Here is a 15,653-nt window from a genome sequence, read left to right on the forward strand (position 1 = left end):
TTTTGTACGACTTTATTTGAAAGAATAACAACCAAATGTGCCACCACTACATCGTGGAAAAGCGCAATTATCGTCTATTTCTTCAAAAAGGGCAATCCGAAAGACTGTAGGCCCATTGCCATTCTTGATGTCTTAGGCAAGATCTACGCGACTCAACTACAACAAATGTTGTTTAAGTGGTCAATCGAAAGTAAGCACGTGGATCCTAGACAAGCTGGCTTTGTGAGAGGTGTAGGATGTGGCCTCATATTTTACTTTTGAACTTGTTCAAGATGGCATCCATTAGAAGCAACAGTAAAGTCTATCTAGCAGTGATAGACTTTTCTCACGCCTTTGATAGTGTTCACCGTGGAATCCTGTGGAAAAAATTAAGTACTTGGAACTGTCCTCCAAGCCTTATTGAGGCCATCGGGGAACTTCACACTAATACCAACATCAAAATCAGGCTGGACCGCAGTGGGATTTTATCTGCGGCAATAAACACCTTTAAAGGTGTGAAACAAGGTTGCCCTTTGGCAGCCATTATTTTCAATCTTTTCCTATCAAATATCGGTGAAACACTTGGTGATGTTCCTACTTTTCCTCCCAGGATTCACGGGTCACACGTTAGCAGGCTTATCTATGCCGACGACTTAATACTCTTGGACATGACGCCCATTGGGCTACAACGCAAACCTGATGCTCTCTAAACATACTTGTCAAACAACAGACTGCACATTAACAAACAGAAGTGTGAAATACTGACCCTTCAAAATTTGATGTCGAAAAAAACAAGCTCAGGAAAAATGTGTGGCATCTTGAAAAATCAAGCCTGAAGACCACCTCCAATATAAAATATTTGGGCATGCAGATAAGCTCTAACATAAATGATGCACCTTGGGCAGAAACAACGAAAATCAAATGCCGACAATTGGCATGTCAAGCCTCAGTCATTAACAAAAAATTCGGTAAATGTTCCTTAAGGCCAACGGTAGCCTTTTATCTTCAAAAAGTGGTTACGGCCCTAATCTATGGTGCGGAAAGTGCCAAAGTGCCTTTGGATGCTCATACGAACTGTACAACACACTGGAAAATATTTTTTGGGTAAGAGTATTACAACTACCCAAAGGATCCCCAACTTTGTGTATAAGGTATGAACTGGTCTTAATGTCAATCCATGCCAGAGTGTGGTGGAATTTACTAAATCTTTTCAGAAAAAACATAGCACTTACTCCTGTGCCACAGTTCAAAATACTACACAACCCAGATAAAGAGAGCGAGTACACAGTTTTTTCCATGTGGGGCAAGCAATGCCTTGAAGTTCTGAAGGAGAACGATATCCTTGTTTCAACACTATTGGACAATCCTGAGTTAGCCCAAAAAAAATTATGGAGATCAGATTGGCGACTAACATGGGAACTAAGTCAAAGATCCCGACTACTGAGTGAAGTCCCAAATGAAGTAAGGGCCTATGGCAAACTGCAATCTTACCTAATGCAATTCCCTGATCAAAAATCAAGATCCTTATATATGCAGTTCAGACTTCACCTTCTGGCCCCCAAAGAACGTACACAGACCTGGGCACAAAACTCTGACGATAATCTGACTTGTCGTTTTTGTGAATTAAGTGCTGAGACACTTAAGCACTTAACTTTATTCTGCCCAAAACTTCGCAATCTACAAACGCGGACCCTTGGCTCAACCATCTATAAACACCAAACATACAGTGCTGATGATTGGGTCAAATCGAAAACTAATGTTTGGCCTCTTAATCTTTCTCAAAGAACTAAAAGATTGTCTTGTGGCATGAAATCTGCGCTTGGATTATGTGCTTGGGTAAACATATCGATATAACTAGGGATCTTGGGGCCGAACTGAAACTGACTGCATGAGTTTCTTTTATGCTGTAACAAATGAAATAGCTTGTGAGATATGAGTGTTTTTGTCTTTTTTGTTGTTTTAAAGGTTTGTATAAACCAATAAAAATAAAAATAAATAAATAAATAAAAAAATGTTTTTTTCTCTCTCTCTCTCTCAACTACTCTAATTTCACTCAAAGGAAACATTCCTCCATTATTGACCTAATCTAGCCAAGCCACAATCAACCTCCTGCCTCTGTCTACAGGACTGACCATGAACCACCAGGCATGCCTCATATAAACTATGAGGCTTAACTCACCCTAACACCCCACTCGAACTCCAAATGAAGTGCCTTGATGCCTTTCTAGTCTTGTCCGCGCTTTATCAAGTTCAAATACAATACAATACAAGGTAAATTTAAAGGTCGAAGGGGCTGCCAAATGATATGAATGATAAGCATGGTTAAATATGATAAATTCATAAGTGACTATAACATATTTCATTTTGGTCTGATGCTGTCTGGGAACATGGATGTACAAGACAGTCTGGTTCTATGTGATGTGGTCACGGGGACAATCCCGTAGCCGGAAATACTGTTTTCTTTGTTGCACTTTGCAATGCAATTATATGCAGGGGACCCCCCCCCCCCGCAACCCTCCATACTCCCCTTATACCTAATGATTACCTTAACCCACCCTCCACATATAATTGCTTTCAAAAGTGCAATCCCCTCCGCCCCCCAGTCTTTTCGGCCTCTGGACTAGTGTCCACTGGCCGGTGTGTCAGATGCAATTTGTTCCTTTTAATAGCTGAGATCAGATTTACCCTCAAAAAGGGGAATAGTATTTGAAATGAGGGCCTGTTTTAAGTAGTCATTTTACTTCTTGACTAGATGATCTACATTGGGATATCAACCGGTCCTGGTGCCAAAGGAACTGAACGCACTGGCTATGAAATTGCCTGAATTGGGACTTTTTAAACAGCAGCAGTGGTTATGCAGCATTAGATTTTAAGATCATTTGGCCTGTAGCCTAGCAAGCTCTCACCAAAAAGCTAAAAGCTCTCTTAACCCTGTAACTGCCCTTAAGACGCGTACAGTTGTCCTGATTTCCTTATAGCCCCATCAGTCTGGCTAAGATGTGAGCTGTCCTTCTCTTTGGGAAGTTCTCGTAGGCCCTCCTGACTTGGGGTCAATCATTAGCACTGTTGTAAAGTCCCAAACATGATGAAGCAGGTCATCGAATGAGCCCTAACATAGATTTGTCATCCTTGCAGAGTTCGAATAAGTCAGGGAAAATGTGATATACACGATACTGGCAACTGATTTGACAAAGCGCAAGTATGACAAAGAAGTCTGTTGGCTTTAACACAGGCTGCTTTTCTTTGCCATTTGTCTCCACGGTGGTAGTGCGGAGGCCAGCCTTGGCGTATACATGGCGTGCTAAACCTCAATTTTAGAAAAAGCTATGTTCATCGACTTCTACATGGTCCCTATTTCCATTGAATAGCCAGGATCAGACAAAGACCAGGGAGTGAGCAAAATGGCCAGAGAGTGAGCACAATGACCAGGGAGTAAGCACAAAGACCAGAGAGTGAGCACAGTGACCATAGAGTGAGCACAGTGACCAGATCTTGGGCACAGTGACCATAGAGTGAGCACAATTGTACGTCTAGAAATTACCCTACCAAAGCATAGATGGTATATTATGTTGGCCGAAAACCAATTGCATCACATGCCCTACATCACCAATACAGAATCGTCAGGTAACCATAGAGCGTCCATTTTGTCTCTAGATCTGCCAATTGCTTTCCTTGCCTTTCTGTTCAAACACTTTGCAAAATGTATTTCAATTCATTCTGCTTTAACTGGAAGCAAGGTCACCGATTACATGTTGAGAGACCGGCACAGACATAGATGCCAAGCAGTACAGAAATACATTGTTTTCCTCCCTCACAAGTCCTTGAAGGCGAGCAGAGAGGCATTTAATCACCAAGCCAGGTGCCAGCCGGTCTTGCTGAAACTGCAGAAACAGGCCATTAAAGGCATGAATTATACTTTTCCTTTTGGGCGCATCTTATTTCAGGCTGACGCCTAGTTCACGAATAGAAACTAGACAATAGCATGCTTTGGAATGTGTCTCTTCGACAAACACAGTTTGCTCGCTAAACAAGTGCTTTATGTTCTCCATAACAAAGAAACATATCTGCTTCCTGCAAATTGCAACTGTTGCTAAACCAAGTAATATGGATTAAGAAATACTGTGTCATATTTGTCATAATTGTCAAACACCAAAGCCTAGCTCAAGAAGATACATTATGGGCGGTTTTTGATGTGTCACAAACAGACTGTACGATCGTCTTTTTGTATATATGATACTGTTGTAGAATGCTCGTTCTCTTGCATCTCACGAGGTCTGGGTGACACACGTTGCGAGACGTGAGACCCGGTCAGCCGACTGAGAATATTTGCTTTGTAATAAACCCTAGATTTTGGGAATTGAACCTTGTGTCTGCCGTATCAGTTAGTGTATGGTGATTGTGCCTAGTTTCCAGGCGCGAGGGTCTTCAGGGCCTAGCACAATGACCAGCGCGCGAGCACAAAGACCAGAAAGTGAGCAGAAGGACCAGAGAGTGAGCAAAATGACCAGCGCGTGAGCACAAAGACCAAAGAGTGAGCAAAATGACCAGCGCGTGAGCACAAAGACCAGAAAGTGAGCAGAAAGACCAGAGAGTGAGCACAATGACCAGAGAGTGAGAACAAATTCCAGAGAGTGAACACAAAGACCAGCGAGTGAGCACAAAGACCAGAGAGTGAGCACAAAGACCAGAGAGTGAGCACAAAGACCAGAGAGTGAGCACAAAGACCAGAGAGTGAGCACAATGACCAGAAAGTGAGCACAAAGACCAAACAGTGAGCACAATGACCAGAGAGTGAGCACAATGACTAGCAAGTGAGCACAAAGACCAGAGAGTGAACACAAAGACCAGCAAGTGAGCACAAAGACCAGAGAGTGAGCACAATCACCACAGAGTGAGCACAATGATCAGAGAGTGAGTACAAAGACCAGCGAGTGAGCACAAAGACCAGAGAGTGAGCACAATGACCAGAGAGTGGGCACAAAGACCAGAGAGTGAGCACAATGGCCAGAGAGTGAGCACAATGGCCAGAGAGTGAGCACAAAGACAAGAGAGTGAGCACACAGACCAGAGAGTGAGCACAAAGACCAGAGAGTGAGCACAAAGACCAGAGAGTGGGCACACAGACCAGAGAGTGAGCACAAAGACCAGAGAGTGGGCACACAGACCAGTGAGAGAGCACAAAGACCAGAAAGTGAGCACAGAGACCAGAGAGTGATCACAAAGACCAGAGTGAGCACAAAGACCAGAGTGAGCACAAAGCCCAGAGAGTGAGCACAATGACTAGAGAGTGAGCCCAATAACCAGAGAGTGAGCACAAAGACCATAGAGTGAGCACAAAGACCAGAGAGTGAGCACATTGGCCAGAGAGTGAGCGCAGTAACCAGAGAGTGAGCACAAAGACCATAGAGTGAGCACACAGACCAGAGAGTGAGCACAAAGACCAGAGAGTGAGCATAAAGACCAGAGAGTGAACGCAAAGAGCAGAGAGTGGGTACACAGACCAGAGAGTGGGCACACAGCCCGGAGAGTGAGCACAGAGACCAGAGAGTGAGCACAGAGACCAGAGAGTGATCACAAAGACCAGAGTGAGCACAAAGACCAGAGTGAGCACAAAGCCCAGAGAGTGAGCACAATGACTAGAGAGTGAGCCCAATAACCAGAGAGTGAGCACAAAGACCATAGAGTGAGCACAAAGACCAGAGAGTGAGCACATTGGCCAGAGAGTGAGCGCAGTAACTAGAGAGTGAGCGCAATAACGAGAGAGTGAGCACAATGGCCGGAGAGTGTGCACAATGGCCGGAGAGTGAGCACAATGGCCGGAGAGTGAGCACAATGGCCGGAGAGTGAGCACAATGGCCGGAGAGTGAGCACAATGGCCGGAGAGAGAGCACATGACCAGAGAGTGAGCACAAAGAACAGAGAGTGAGCACAAAGACCAGAGAGTCAGTACAAAGACTAGACAGTGAGCACAATGGCCACAGAGTGAGCACAAAGATCAAAGAATGAGCACAATAACTATAGAGTGAGCACAATTACCAGAGAGTGAGCACAAAGACCAGAGAGTGAGCACAAAGACCAGAGAGTGAGCACAATCACCACAGAGTGAGCACAATGATCAGAGAGTGAGTACAAAGACCAGCGAGTGAGCACAAAGACCAGAGAGCGAGCACAATGACCAGAGAGTGGACACAAAGACCAGAGAGTGAGCACAATGGCCAGAGAGTGAGCACAATGGCCAGAGAGTGAGCACAAAGACAAGAGAGTGAGCACACAGACCAGAGAGTGAGCACAAAGACCAGAGAGTGAGCACAAAGACAGAGAGTGGGCACAAAGACCAGAGAGTGGGCACACAGACCAGTGAGTGAGCACAAAGACCAGAAAGTGAGACAATGACCAGACAGTGAGCATAAAGACCAGAGAGTGAACGCAAAGAGCAGAGAGTGGGTACACAGACCAGAGAGTGGGCACACAGCCCGGAGAGTGAGCACAGAGACCAGAGAGTGAGCACAGAGACCAGAGAGTGATCACAAAGACCAGAGTGAGCACAAAGACCAGAGTGAGCACAAAGCCCAGAGAGTGAGCACAATGACTAGAGAGTGAGCCCAATAACCAGAGAGTGAGCACAAAGACCAGAGAGTGAGCACATTGGCCAGAGAGTGAGCGCAGTAACTAGAGAGTGAGCGCAATAACGAGAGAGTGAGCACAATGGCCGGAGAGTGAGCACAATGGCCGGAGAGTGAGCACAATGGCCGGAGAGTGAGCACAATGGCCGGAGAGTGAGCACAATGGCCGGAGAGAGAGCACATGACCAGAGAGTGAGCACAAAGACCAGAAAGTGAACACAAAGACCAGAGAGTCATTACAAAGACTAGACAGTGAGCACAATGACCACAGAGTGAGCACAATGATCAAAGAATGAGCACAATAACTATAGAGTGAGCACAATTACCAGAGAGTGAGCACAAAGACCAGAGAGTGAGCACAAAGACCAGAGAGTGAGCACAAAGACCACAGAATGAGCAAACAGACCAGAGAGTGAGCACAAAGACCAGAGAGTGAGCACAATGACCAGAGAGCAGGCACACATGACAGAAAGTGAGAACAAAGACCAGACAATGAACACACAGACAAGAGAGTGATCACAAAGACCACAGAGTGAGCACAATGATCATAGAATGAGCACAATAACCATAGATTGGGTACAATGACCAGAGAGTGAGCACAAAGACCAGAGAGTGAGCACAATTACCAGAAAGTGAGCACAATGACCAGAAAGTGAGCACAATGACCAGAAAGTGAGAACACAGATCCGAGAGTGAGCACACAGAACAGAGAATGAGCACAATGACCAGAAAGTGAGCACTAAAACCAGAGAGTGACCACAATAACCAGAGAGTGAGCAGACAGACCAGAGAGGGAGAACAAAGACCAGATAGTGAGCACAATGACCGGAGAGTAAGCAAAATGACGAGGGAGTGAGAACAATTGCCAGAGACTGAGCACCATGACCAGAGACTGAGCACCATCACCAGAAACTGAGCACAAAGACCAGTGAGTGAGCACAAAGACCAGAGGGGGAGCACACAGGCCAGAGGGAGAGCACAAAGGCCAGAGAGTGAGCACAATGACCAGATAATGAGCACACAGACCAGAGAGTGAGCACACAGACCAGAGAGTGAGCACACAGACCAGCGAGTGAGCACAAAGACCAGACAGTGAGCACAAAGTCCAGAGAGTGAGCACAAAGTCCAGAGAGTGAGCACATAGACCAGAGAGTGAGCACATAGACCAGAGAATGAGCACAATGACCAGAGAGTGAGCACACAGACCAGAGAGTGAGCACAAGGACCAGAGAGTGAGCACACAGACCAGAGAGTGAGCACAAACATCATAGAGGGAGCACAATGACCAGAGAGTGAGTACAAAGACCAGAGATTGTGCACAAAGACCAGAGAGTGGGCACACAGACCAGAGAGTGAGAACAATGTCAAGAGAGTGCGCTCAATGACAAGAGAGTGAGCACAAAGACCAGAGAATGAGCAGACAGACCAGAGAGTGAGCACAGTGACCAGAGAGTGAATACAATGATCAGAGAGTGAGCACAAAGACCAGAGAGTGAGTGCAATGACCAGAGAGTGAGCACAAAGACCAGAGAGTGAGCACAATTACCAGAAAGTGAGCACAATGACCAGAATGTGAGAACACAGATCAGAGAGTGAGCACAAAAACCAGAGAGTGAGCACAAAGACCAGAGAGTGAGCACAAAGACAAGGGGGTGAGCACAATGACCATAGAGTGAGCACACAGAACAGGGAGTGAGCACACAGACCAGAGAGTGAGCACAAAGACCAGAGAGTGAGCACAAAGACCAGCGAGTGAGCACAAAGACCAGAGAGTGAGCCCAAAGACCAGAGAGTGAGCACAAAGACCAGAGAGTGAGCACAAAGACCAGAGAGTGAGCACACAGACCAGAGAGTGAGCACACAGACCAGAGAGTGAGCAAAATGAGCAGAGTGTGAGCACAAGGACCGGAGAGTGAGCACAAGGACCAGAGAGTGAGCACAAGGACCAGAGAGTGAGCACACAGACCAGAGAGTGAGCAAAATGACCAGAGAGTGAGCACAAAGACCGGAGAGTTCGCACAAACACCAGAGAGTGAGCACAAAGACCAGAGAATGAGCACACAGCCCAGAGAGTGGGCACACAGACCAGCGAGTGAGCACAAAGACCAGAAAGTGAGCACAATGACCAGACAGTGAGCATAAAGACCAGAGAGTGAGCACAAAGACCAGAGAGTGAGCGCAGTAACTAGAGAGTGAGCGCAATAACCAGAGAGTGAGCACAATGGCCGGAGAGTGAGCACAATGGCCGGAGAGTGAGCACAATGGCCGGAGAGAGAGCACATGACCAGAGTGTGAGCACAAAGACCAGAGAGTCAGTACAAAGACTAGACAGTGAGCACAATGACCACAGAGTGAGCACAATGATCAAAGAATGAGCACAATAACCATAGAGTGAGCACAATTACCAGAGAGTGAGCACAAAGACCAGAAAGTGAGCACAAAGACCAGAGAATGAGCAAACAGACCAGAGAGTGAGCACAAAGACCAGAGAGTGAGCACAATGACCAGAGAGCAGGCACACATGACAGAAAGTGAGAACAAAGACCAGACAATGAACACACAGACAAGAGAGTGATCACAAAGACCACAGAGTGAGCACAATGATCATAGAATGAGCACAATAACCATAGATTGGGTACAATGACCACAGAGTGAGCACAATTACCAGAAAGTGAGCACAATGACCAGAAAGTGAGCACAATGACCAGAAAGTGAGCACAATGACCAGAAAGTGAGAACACAGATCCGAGAGTGAGCACACAGAACAGAGAATGAGCACAATGACCAGAAAGTGAGCACTAAAACCAGAGAGTGACCACAATAACCAGAGCGTGAGCAGACAGACCAGGGAGTGAGAACAATTGCCAGAGACTGAGCACCATGACCAGAGACTGAGCACCATCACCAGAAACTGAGCACAAAGACCGGTGAGTGAGCACAAAGACCAGAGGAGGAGCACAAAGGCCAGAGAGTGAGCACAAAGACCAGAGAGTGAGCACAAAGACCAGAGAGTGAGCACAAAGACCAGAGAGTGAGCACACAGACCAGATAATGAGCATACAGACCAGAGAGTGAGCACACAGACCAGAGCGTGAGCACACAGACCAGAGAGTGAGCACACAGACCAGAGAGTGAGCACACAGACCAGAGAGTGAGCACAAAGACCAGAGAGTGAGCACAAAGTCCAGAGAGTGAGCACAATGAGCAGAGAGTGGGCACAATGACCAGAGAGTGAGCACACAGACCAGAGAGTGAGCACACAGACCAGAGAGTGAGCACACAGACCAGAGAGTGAGCACAGTGACCAGAGAGTGAGCACAAAGACCAGAGAGTGAGCACAAAGACCAGAGAGTGGGCACAAACATCATAGAGGGAGCACAATGACCAGAGAGCGAGTACAAAGATCAGAGATTGTGCACAAAGACCAGAGAGTGGGCACACAGACCAGAGAGTGAGAACAATGTCAAGAGAGTGCGCTCAATGACCAGAGAGTGAGCACAAAGACCAGAGAATGAGCAGAAAGACCAGAGAGTGAGCACAATGACCAGAGAGTGAATACAATGATCAGAGAGTGAGCACAAAGACCAGAGAGTGAGTGCAATGACCAGAGAGTGAGCACAAAGACCAGAGAGTGAGCACAAAGACCAGAGAGTGAGCACAATTACCAGAATGTGAGAACACAGATCAGAGAGTGAGCACAAAAACCAGAGAGTGAACACAAAGACCAGAGAGTGAGCACACAGAACAGGGAGTGAGCACACAGACCAGAGAGTGAGCACAAAGACCAGAGAGTGAGCACAAAGACCAGAGAGTGAGCACAAAGACCAGAGAGTGAGCACACAGACCAGAGAGTGAGCACAAGGACCAGAGAGTGAGCACACAGACCAGAGAGTGAGCAAAATTACCAGAGAGTGAGCACAACGACTGGAGAGTGCGCACAAACACCAGAGAGTGAGCACAAAGACCAGAGAGTGAGCACACAGACCAGAGAGTGAGCACAAGGACCAGAGAGTGAGCACACAGACCAGAGAGTGAGCAAAATTACCAGAGAGTGAGCACAACGAACAGAGAGTGCGCACAAACACCAGAGAGTGAGCACAAAGACCAGAGAATGAGCACACAACCCAGAGAGTGAGCACTATGACCAGAGCGGGCACACAGACCAGAGAGTGAGCACAAAGACCAGAGAGTGGGCTCAATGACCAGAGAGTGAGCGAAAAGACCAGAGAGTGAGCACAAAGACCAGAGAGTGAGCACACAGACCAGAGAGTGAGCACAAGGACCAGAGAGTGAGCACACAGACCAGAGAGTGAGCAAAATTACCAGAGAGTGAGCACAACGACTGGAGAGTGCGCACAAACACCAGAGAGTGAGCACAAAGACCAGAGAGTGAGCACACAGACCAGAGAGTGAGCACAAGGACCAGAGAGTGAGCACACAGACCAGAGAGTGAGCAAAATTACCAGAGAGTGAGCACAACGACCGGAGAGTGCGCACAAACACCAGAGAGTGAGCACAAAGACCAGAGAATGAGCACACAACCCAGAGAGTGAGCACTATGACCAGAGCGGGCACACAGACCAGAGAGTGAGCACAAAGACCAGAGAGTGGGCTCAATGACCAGAGAGTGAGCACAAACACCAGATAGTGAGCACAAACACCAGAGAATGAGCACACAGACAGAGAGTGAACATAATGACCAGAGAGTGAGCACACAGACCAGAGAGTGAGTACAATGACCAGGGAGTGAGCACAAAGACCAGAGAGTGAGCACAATTACCAGAAAGTGAGCATAATGCCCAGAAAGGGAGCAGAACGACCAGAGAGTGGGTAGAAAGACCAGAGAGTGAGCAGAAAGACCAGAGAGTGAGCAGAAAGACCAGAGAGTGAGCAGAAAGACCAGAATGAGCACACAGATCAGAGAATGAGCACAATGACCAGAGAGTGGGCACACAGACCAGAGAGTGAGAACAATTTCAAGAGAGTGCGCTTAATGACCAGAGAGTGAGCACAAACACCAGAAAGTGGGCACAATGCCCAGAAAGTGAGCAGAAAGACCAGAGAGTGAGTAGAAAAACGAGAGAGTGAGCAGAAAGACCAGAATGAGCACAAAGATCAGAGAATGAGCACAATGTCCAGAGAATGAGACAATGACCAGAAAGTGAGCACCTAGACCAGAGAGTGAGCAAAATGACATAGAGTGAGCATGACCAGAGAGAGAGAGCACACAGACCATAGAGTGAGCACAGAGACCAGAGAGTGAGAACAAAGCCCAGAGGGTGAGCATAGTGACCACAGAGTGAGCACAATGAGCAGAGAGTAAGCACAATGACCATGGAGTGAGCACAATTGCCAGAGACTGAGCACCATGACCAGAGACTGAGCACAATGACCAGAGACTGAGCACAAAGACCAGTGAGTGAGCACAAAGACCAGAGGGAGAGCACAAAGGCCAGAGAGTAAGCACAAGGACCAGAGAGTGAGCACAAAGACCAGAGAGTGAGCACAATGATCAGAGCTTGAGCACAATGACCAGAGAGTGAGCACACAGACCAGAGAGTGAGCACACAGACCAGAGAGTGAGCACAAAGACCAGAGATGAGCGCACACACTAGAGAGTGAGCACAAAGACTAAAGCGGGAGCGCAAAGACCAGAGAGTGAGCACAATGACCAGAGGGTGAGTACAATGACAGTGTCAGTACTTGAACCACTGCCGTCACACCATTAGTATTGATATCAGTATCAGCTGATAAGAGCTCTCACATTTTGGCGAAATGGAAGACTTGTGGTTTCAGTCTAAGTTATGAAGAGTAACCCAAACGTGGAAACCACTTTGTCTCATTTGCTAAAGAGAAACAGCTTCAGCTCAAGGACTGCACCCAAAACAGAAGAAAGAGGGGTCTGGGGTTGCTGATGCTGACATTTCGGCTCTTGACTTCCCTTGTGGGTGGGACGAGACTGATATTCAAATGGATATTTCTTCTCTAGTAAGGCAAAGAGGGCTAAAATGTGATAATGCCCCCTTGCCCATTTGCCACCTCCTGGATTGGCTATCTAAGCCATCTTTATTCTCAGGAGAGGGGCTGTCACATTTCTGTCTAACTGGAAGATTTGGGGTTTCACTCTAAGTTATGAAAAGCAACCCAAACGTGGAAACCTCCTGCTCTTATTTCCCAAAGAAAAACAGATTCACCTCACTGATGACACCCAACACGGCATCAACGTGTGTCTGGGGTTGCTGGTACTCTTGCGCAGAGGTGAATTGCCTAGCATTTAGAAGCTGGACTTCCCTTGTGGGTGGGACCAGACTGATATGCAAATGGCTACTTCTCCTCCGATATGTCCTGCTGGGCTGAAATGTGATTAAAACCCTCCTGAATGGGCACCTCCGCACAGATCTGGCTACTTAACCCACATTCATCCTCAGAAGAGGCTCTTTCCCATTCTTGCCTAATCTGAGAGCCATAACATCTGACAGCATAAATGATCTTTAAAAACAATATTTTATTCATGCCTTTTATTTAAATTTTTGTCCAATGCTGACCCTACCAAGAGATCCATAACGTGCCTTACAACGTTCAAAAGGGAGGCGGCGCAAACAAAGTTACAATACTTTCAGGGCAGGAGAGGAAGATGTGGATTGACAGCGGATGGCAGGGTAGGTGGTCTTGCTGGATTAGTCGTGTGGAAAGAAGTAAGTTTCAAATCTTTTCCTTAGGAGAGATGTGTTAGTAGGGCGGTGCAGGCTCTGGGTGGCTACTGGGTGAATGGCAGGTAAGCTGCACAGTAGAATGCGTGGGAGATTTTGGTTGGATTGTCTGGTGCTTGTGTGGGAGATGGGCTCCAGTTTTTTGTGAAGGTAGGATGGGGTTTTGAGGTTGATGGCTTTTTTTTAAAGCAATGTTCTGGGCTATTGGGAGACAGGGGGAGCTTGGTAAGAGTTGCAGTGATGTATGAGAGTTTGGGTATGAGCAGGACGAGTCTTATACCCATGCCTTGTTTGTCTTCCGGCGGGCAAGGGTGCTGTTGGGGAGTCCAGTAAGGAAGGCATTTCTGTAGTCCATCCTAGATAGAACTACTGCTTGGACTGTAGAGCAGAAGCAGCCACGGGGCAGGGCGTGCTTTTTCTTGTGTAGCAGGTGTAGTTGTAGGTTTCATTGTCGGTGCAAGCAGCTATGTGCTGCCTGAAGGATATGTGTCAGTCGATGTCAAATTCTAGGGATTTGGCAAGTGTGGAGGGGGTATGTTTGAGTCATCTGTGGCAAGTAATTTGACACAGGTGCTGTTATACATACAGATTAAACCGGTTGATAGCAGAATCGTTCAGCAGTGGCGCCTTCAGAAATTTTTGGCATAGGGGTGTCCTGGTCCGGTCATAGGGTGGACCTGGCCCGGCGCAGGCTCGTTGACTCTAAGTGGCAGGCGGGCCGGTGTGGGTTTTACCCAAATTGACCTTTTACAATTGACCTATTGTCCTAATTGACCTAATTATAGTGGTCCTAATTGACCTTCTGCACAATTGACCTTTACATTATTTTAGTTATTTCATATATGTATTGGGTTGGTTTTGGAATATAAATAATATAAGGGGCTTGGGTGGGGGGTTGTAGGGTTTTTTGGATTGGGTGGGGTTTGCGGGGGTTTTCCCCTGCATATATGTATTAATTGACCTTTTAAATTAGGTAAATTCTCCCGAGGTCAATTCTCCTGAAGTCAATTGTGAAAGGGTCAATTAGTATACAACCGGGGGAGGTAGTGTTTTTATAAGGGTGGCCGTGGCCCCCTCTTATATCCTGCTTGGTGGCTCCTCTGCCGTTCAGTGCAGATATTTAGCTAGCAGTTTGAGAGCTGGGCCTTGATAGCGAAACCTGCTTCACAGAGTCCTATTAGGTTCAAGACATACAAGAAGAGAGATTCCTATTATATCCTTACATGATTGACAAGAGGTGCATGCTGCATTCATTGAAGTTGCTGAGAAGAGAGGAGTTTGACGAGTTAATATATAAAAGGAGAAGCCAGATTCAGGTCATGGAAGTGATAATGAGTGAATCCTAGAATTTGGAGTTGGAAGACAAATGACCTTAAATGGCCCCCTCAAAGGCGCTTGTGACTCGAGAAGAAGGAAGATGCCAAATGAGAGGCACTCATTAGAACCATGACATGGTTCATATGGTTGGGCGTGCCTTATTTTATTTATTTAATTATTTTGATATTTGTATAGCGCACGTAACCCGGAGGCATCTAGTCAATACTATGGGGAAAGCATATTAGAGACCTTCGATACAATATTTTGCTTGTGGAAGATCTTGTGGCTTATTGCACAAAAGGATTAGATGGCCCGGGATCCATTACTTGAAGAACGTGCATCGCTGATGACACTCTTATTGATCTCATCCTACATGAATGTGCATCTCATATATAACATCTTATTTGTTCGACAACAGGTTTATTGCGTCTGACTGACATTGGGCGGGGCCTTCACAAGCACCGAACAGGGTCCTATTGCCTGCGATATTAGTGCCCTCGACTGAATGGTCCTGAAAAACATGACAACAAAAGAATGTGAATTTGACAAGATTATCTAGCTAATGTCAATTACGTTTTTACCTGGATTTACGTGTCATACCTACTGTCGCCAGCATTCGCCACGTAGAGCTTTCCCAGCAGGTACACGACCGCCATGGCACAGCATCCCCCCAGAGCATGGTACGTTGATCTTTTGTGCTCAATTTGCTGGTCCTAAAACAAAGCACACATGAAGATGCTGGCTGAAACATACCAACAATATATATGGCAAGTCGGCGACATAGCAGTTACGCGGCAGCACGCTACAGATACAACCGTGGATGGGACTCAGTAACCTTCAAGATTTGGACCAAGGAAGTGCGGTCAAAGATGTAAGCATGACCTTTGTTTTACTGGGAGAGGCTCCCTGTTGCCTCCCCACAAACAAAATGGCGCCGCCAGGGCCTTGAGTGGTTTAAAAAAGCATGCGGTACACAGTGTGTTCTCATCCGCTTTTGCAGCCACCTGATTGTCTGAGCGTCCTT

General features: G+C 46.8%; 1 protein-coding gene across 6 annotated transcripts in view; it reads right to left on the reverse strand.

Moving 5' to 3' along the window:
* Window positions 1-15,653, reverse strand: part of PPM1J (protein phosphatase, Mg2+/Mn2+ dependent 1J) — a 237,970-nt gene that overhangs the window by 63,349 nt on the left and 158,968 nt on the right. For all 6 annotated transcript variants that reach the window (XM_069633336.1, XM_069633331.1, XM_069633334.1 and 3 more), the window contains one exon: window positions 15,230-15,342. In XM_069633336.1, the coding sequence (XP_069489437.1) occupies window positions 15,230-15,342 (113 nt within the window). The remainder of the gene's footprint in view (window positions 1-15,229; window positions 15,343-15,653) is intronic.

Source organism: Ambystoma mexicanum, chromosome 13 (assembly GCF_040938575.1).
Source record: "Ambystoma mexicanum isolate Mex_15411 chromosome 13, UKY_AmexF1_1, whole genome shotgun sequence".
Classification (NCBI taxonomy): domain Eukaryota; kingdom Metazoa; phylum Chordata; class Amphibia; order Caudata; family Ambystomatidae; genus Ambystoma; species Ambystoma mexicanum.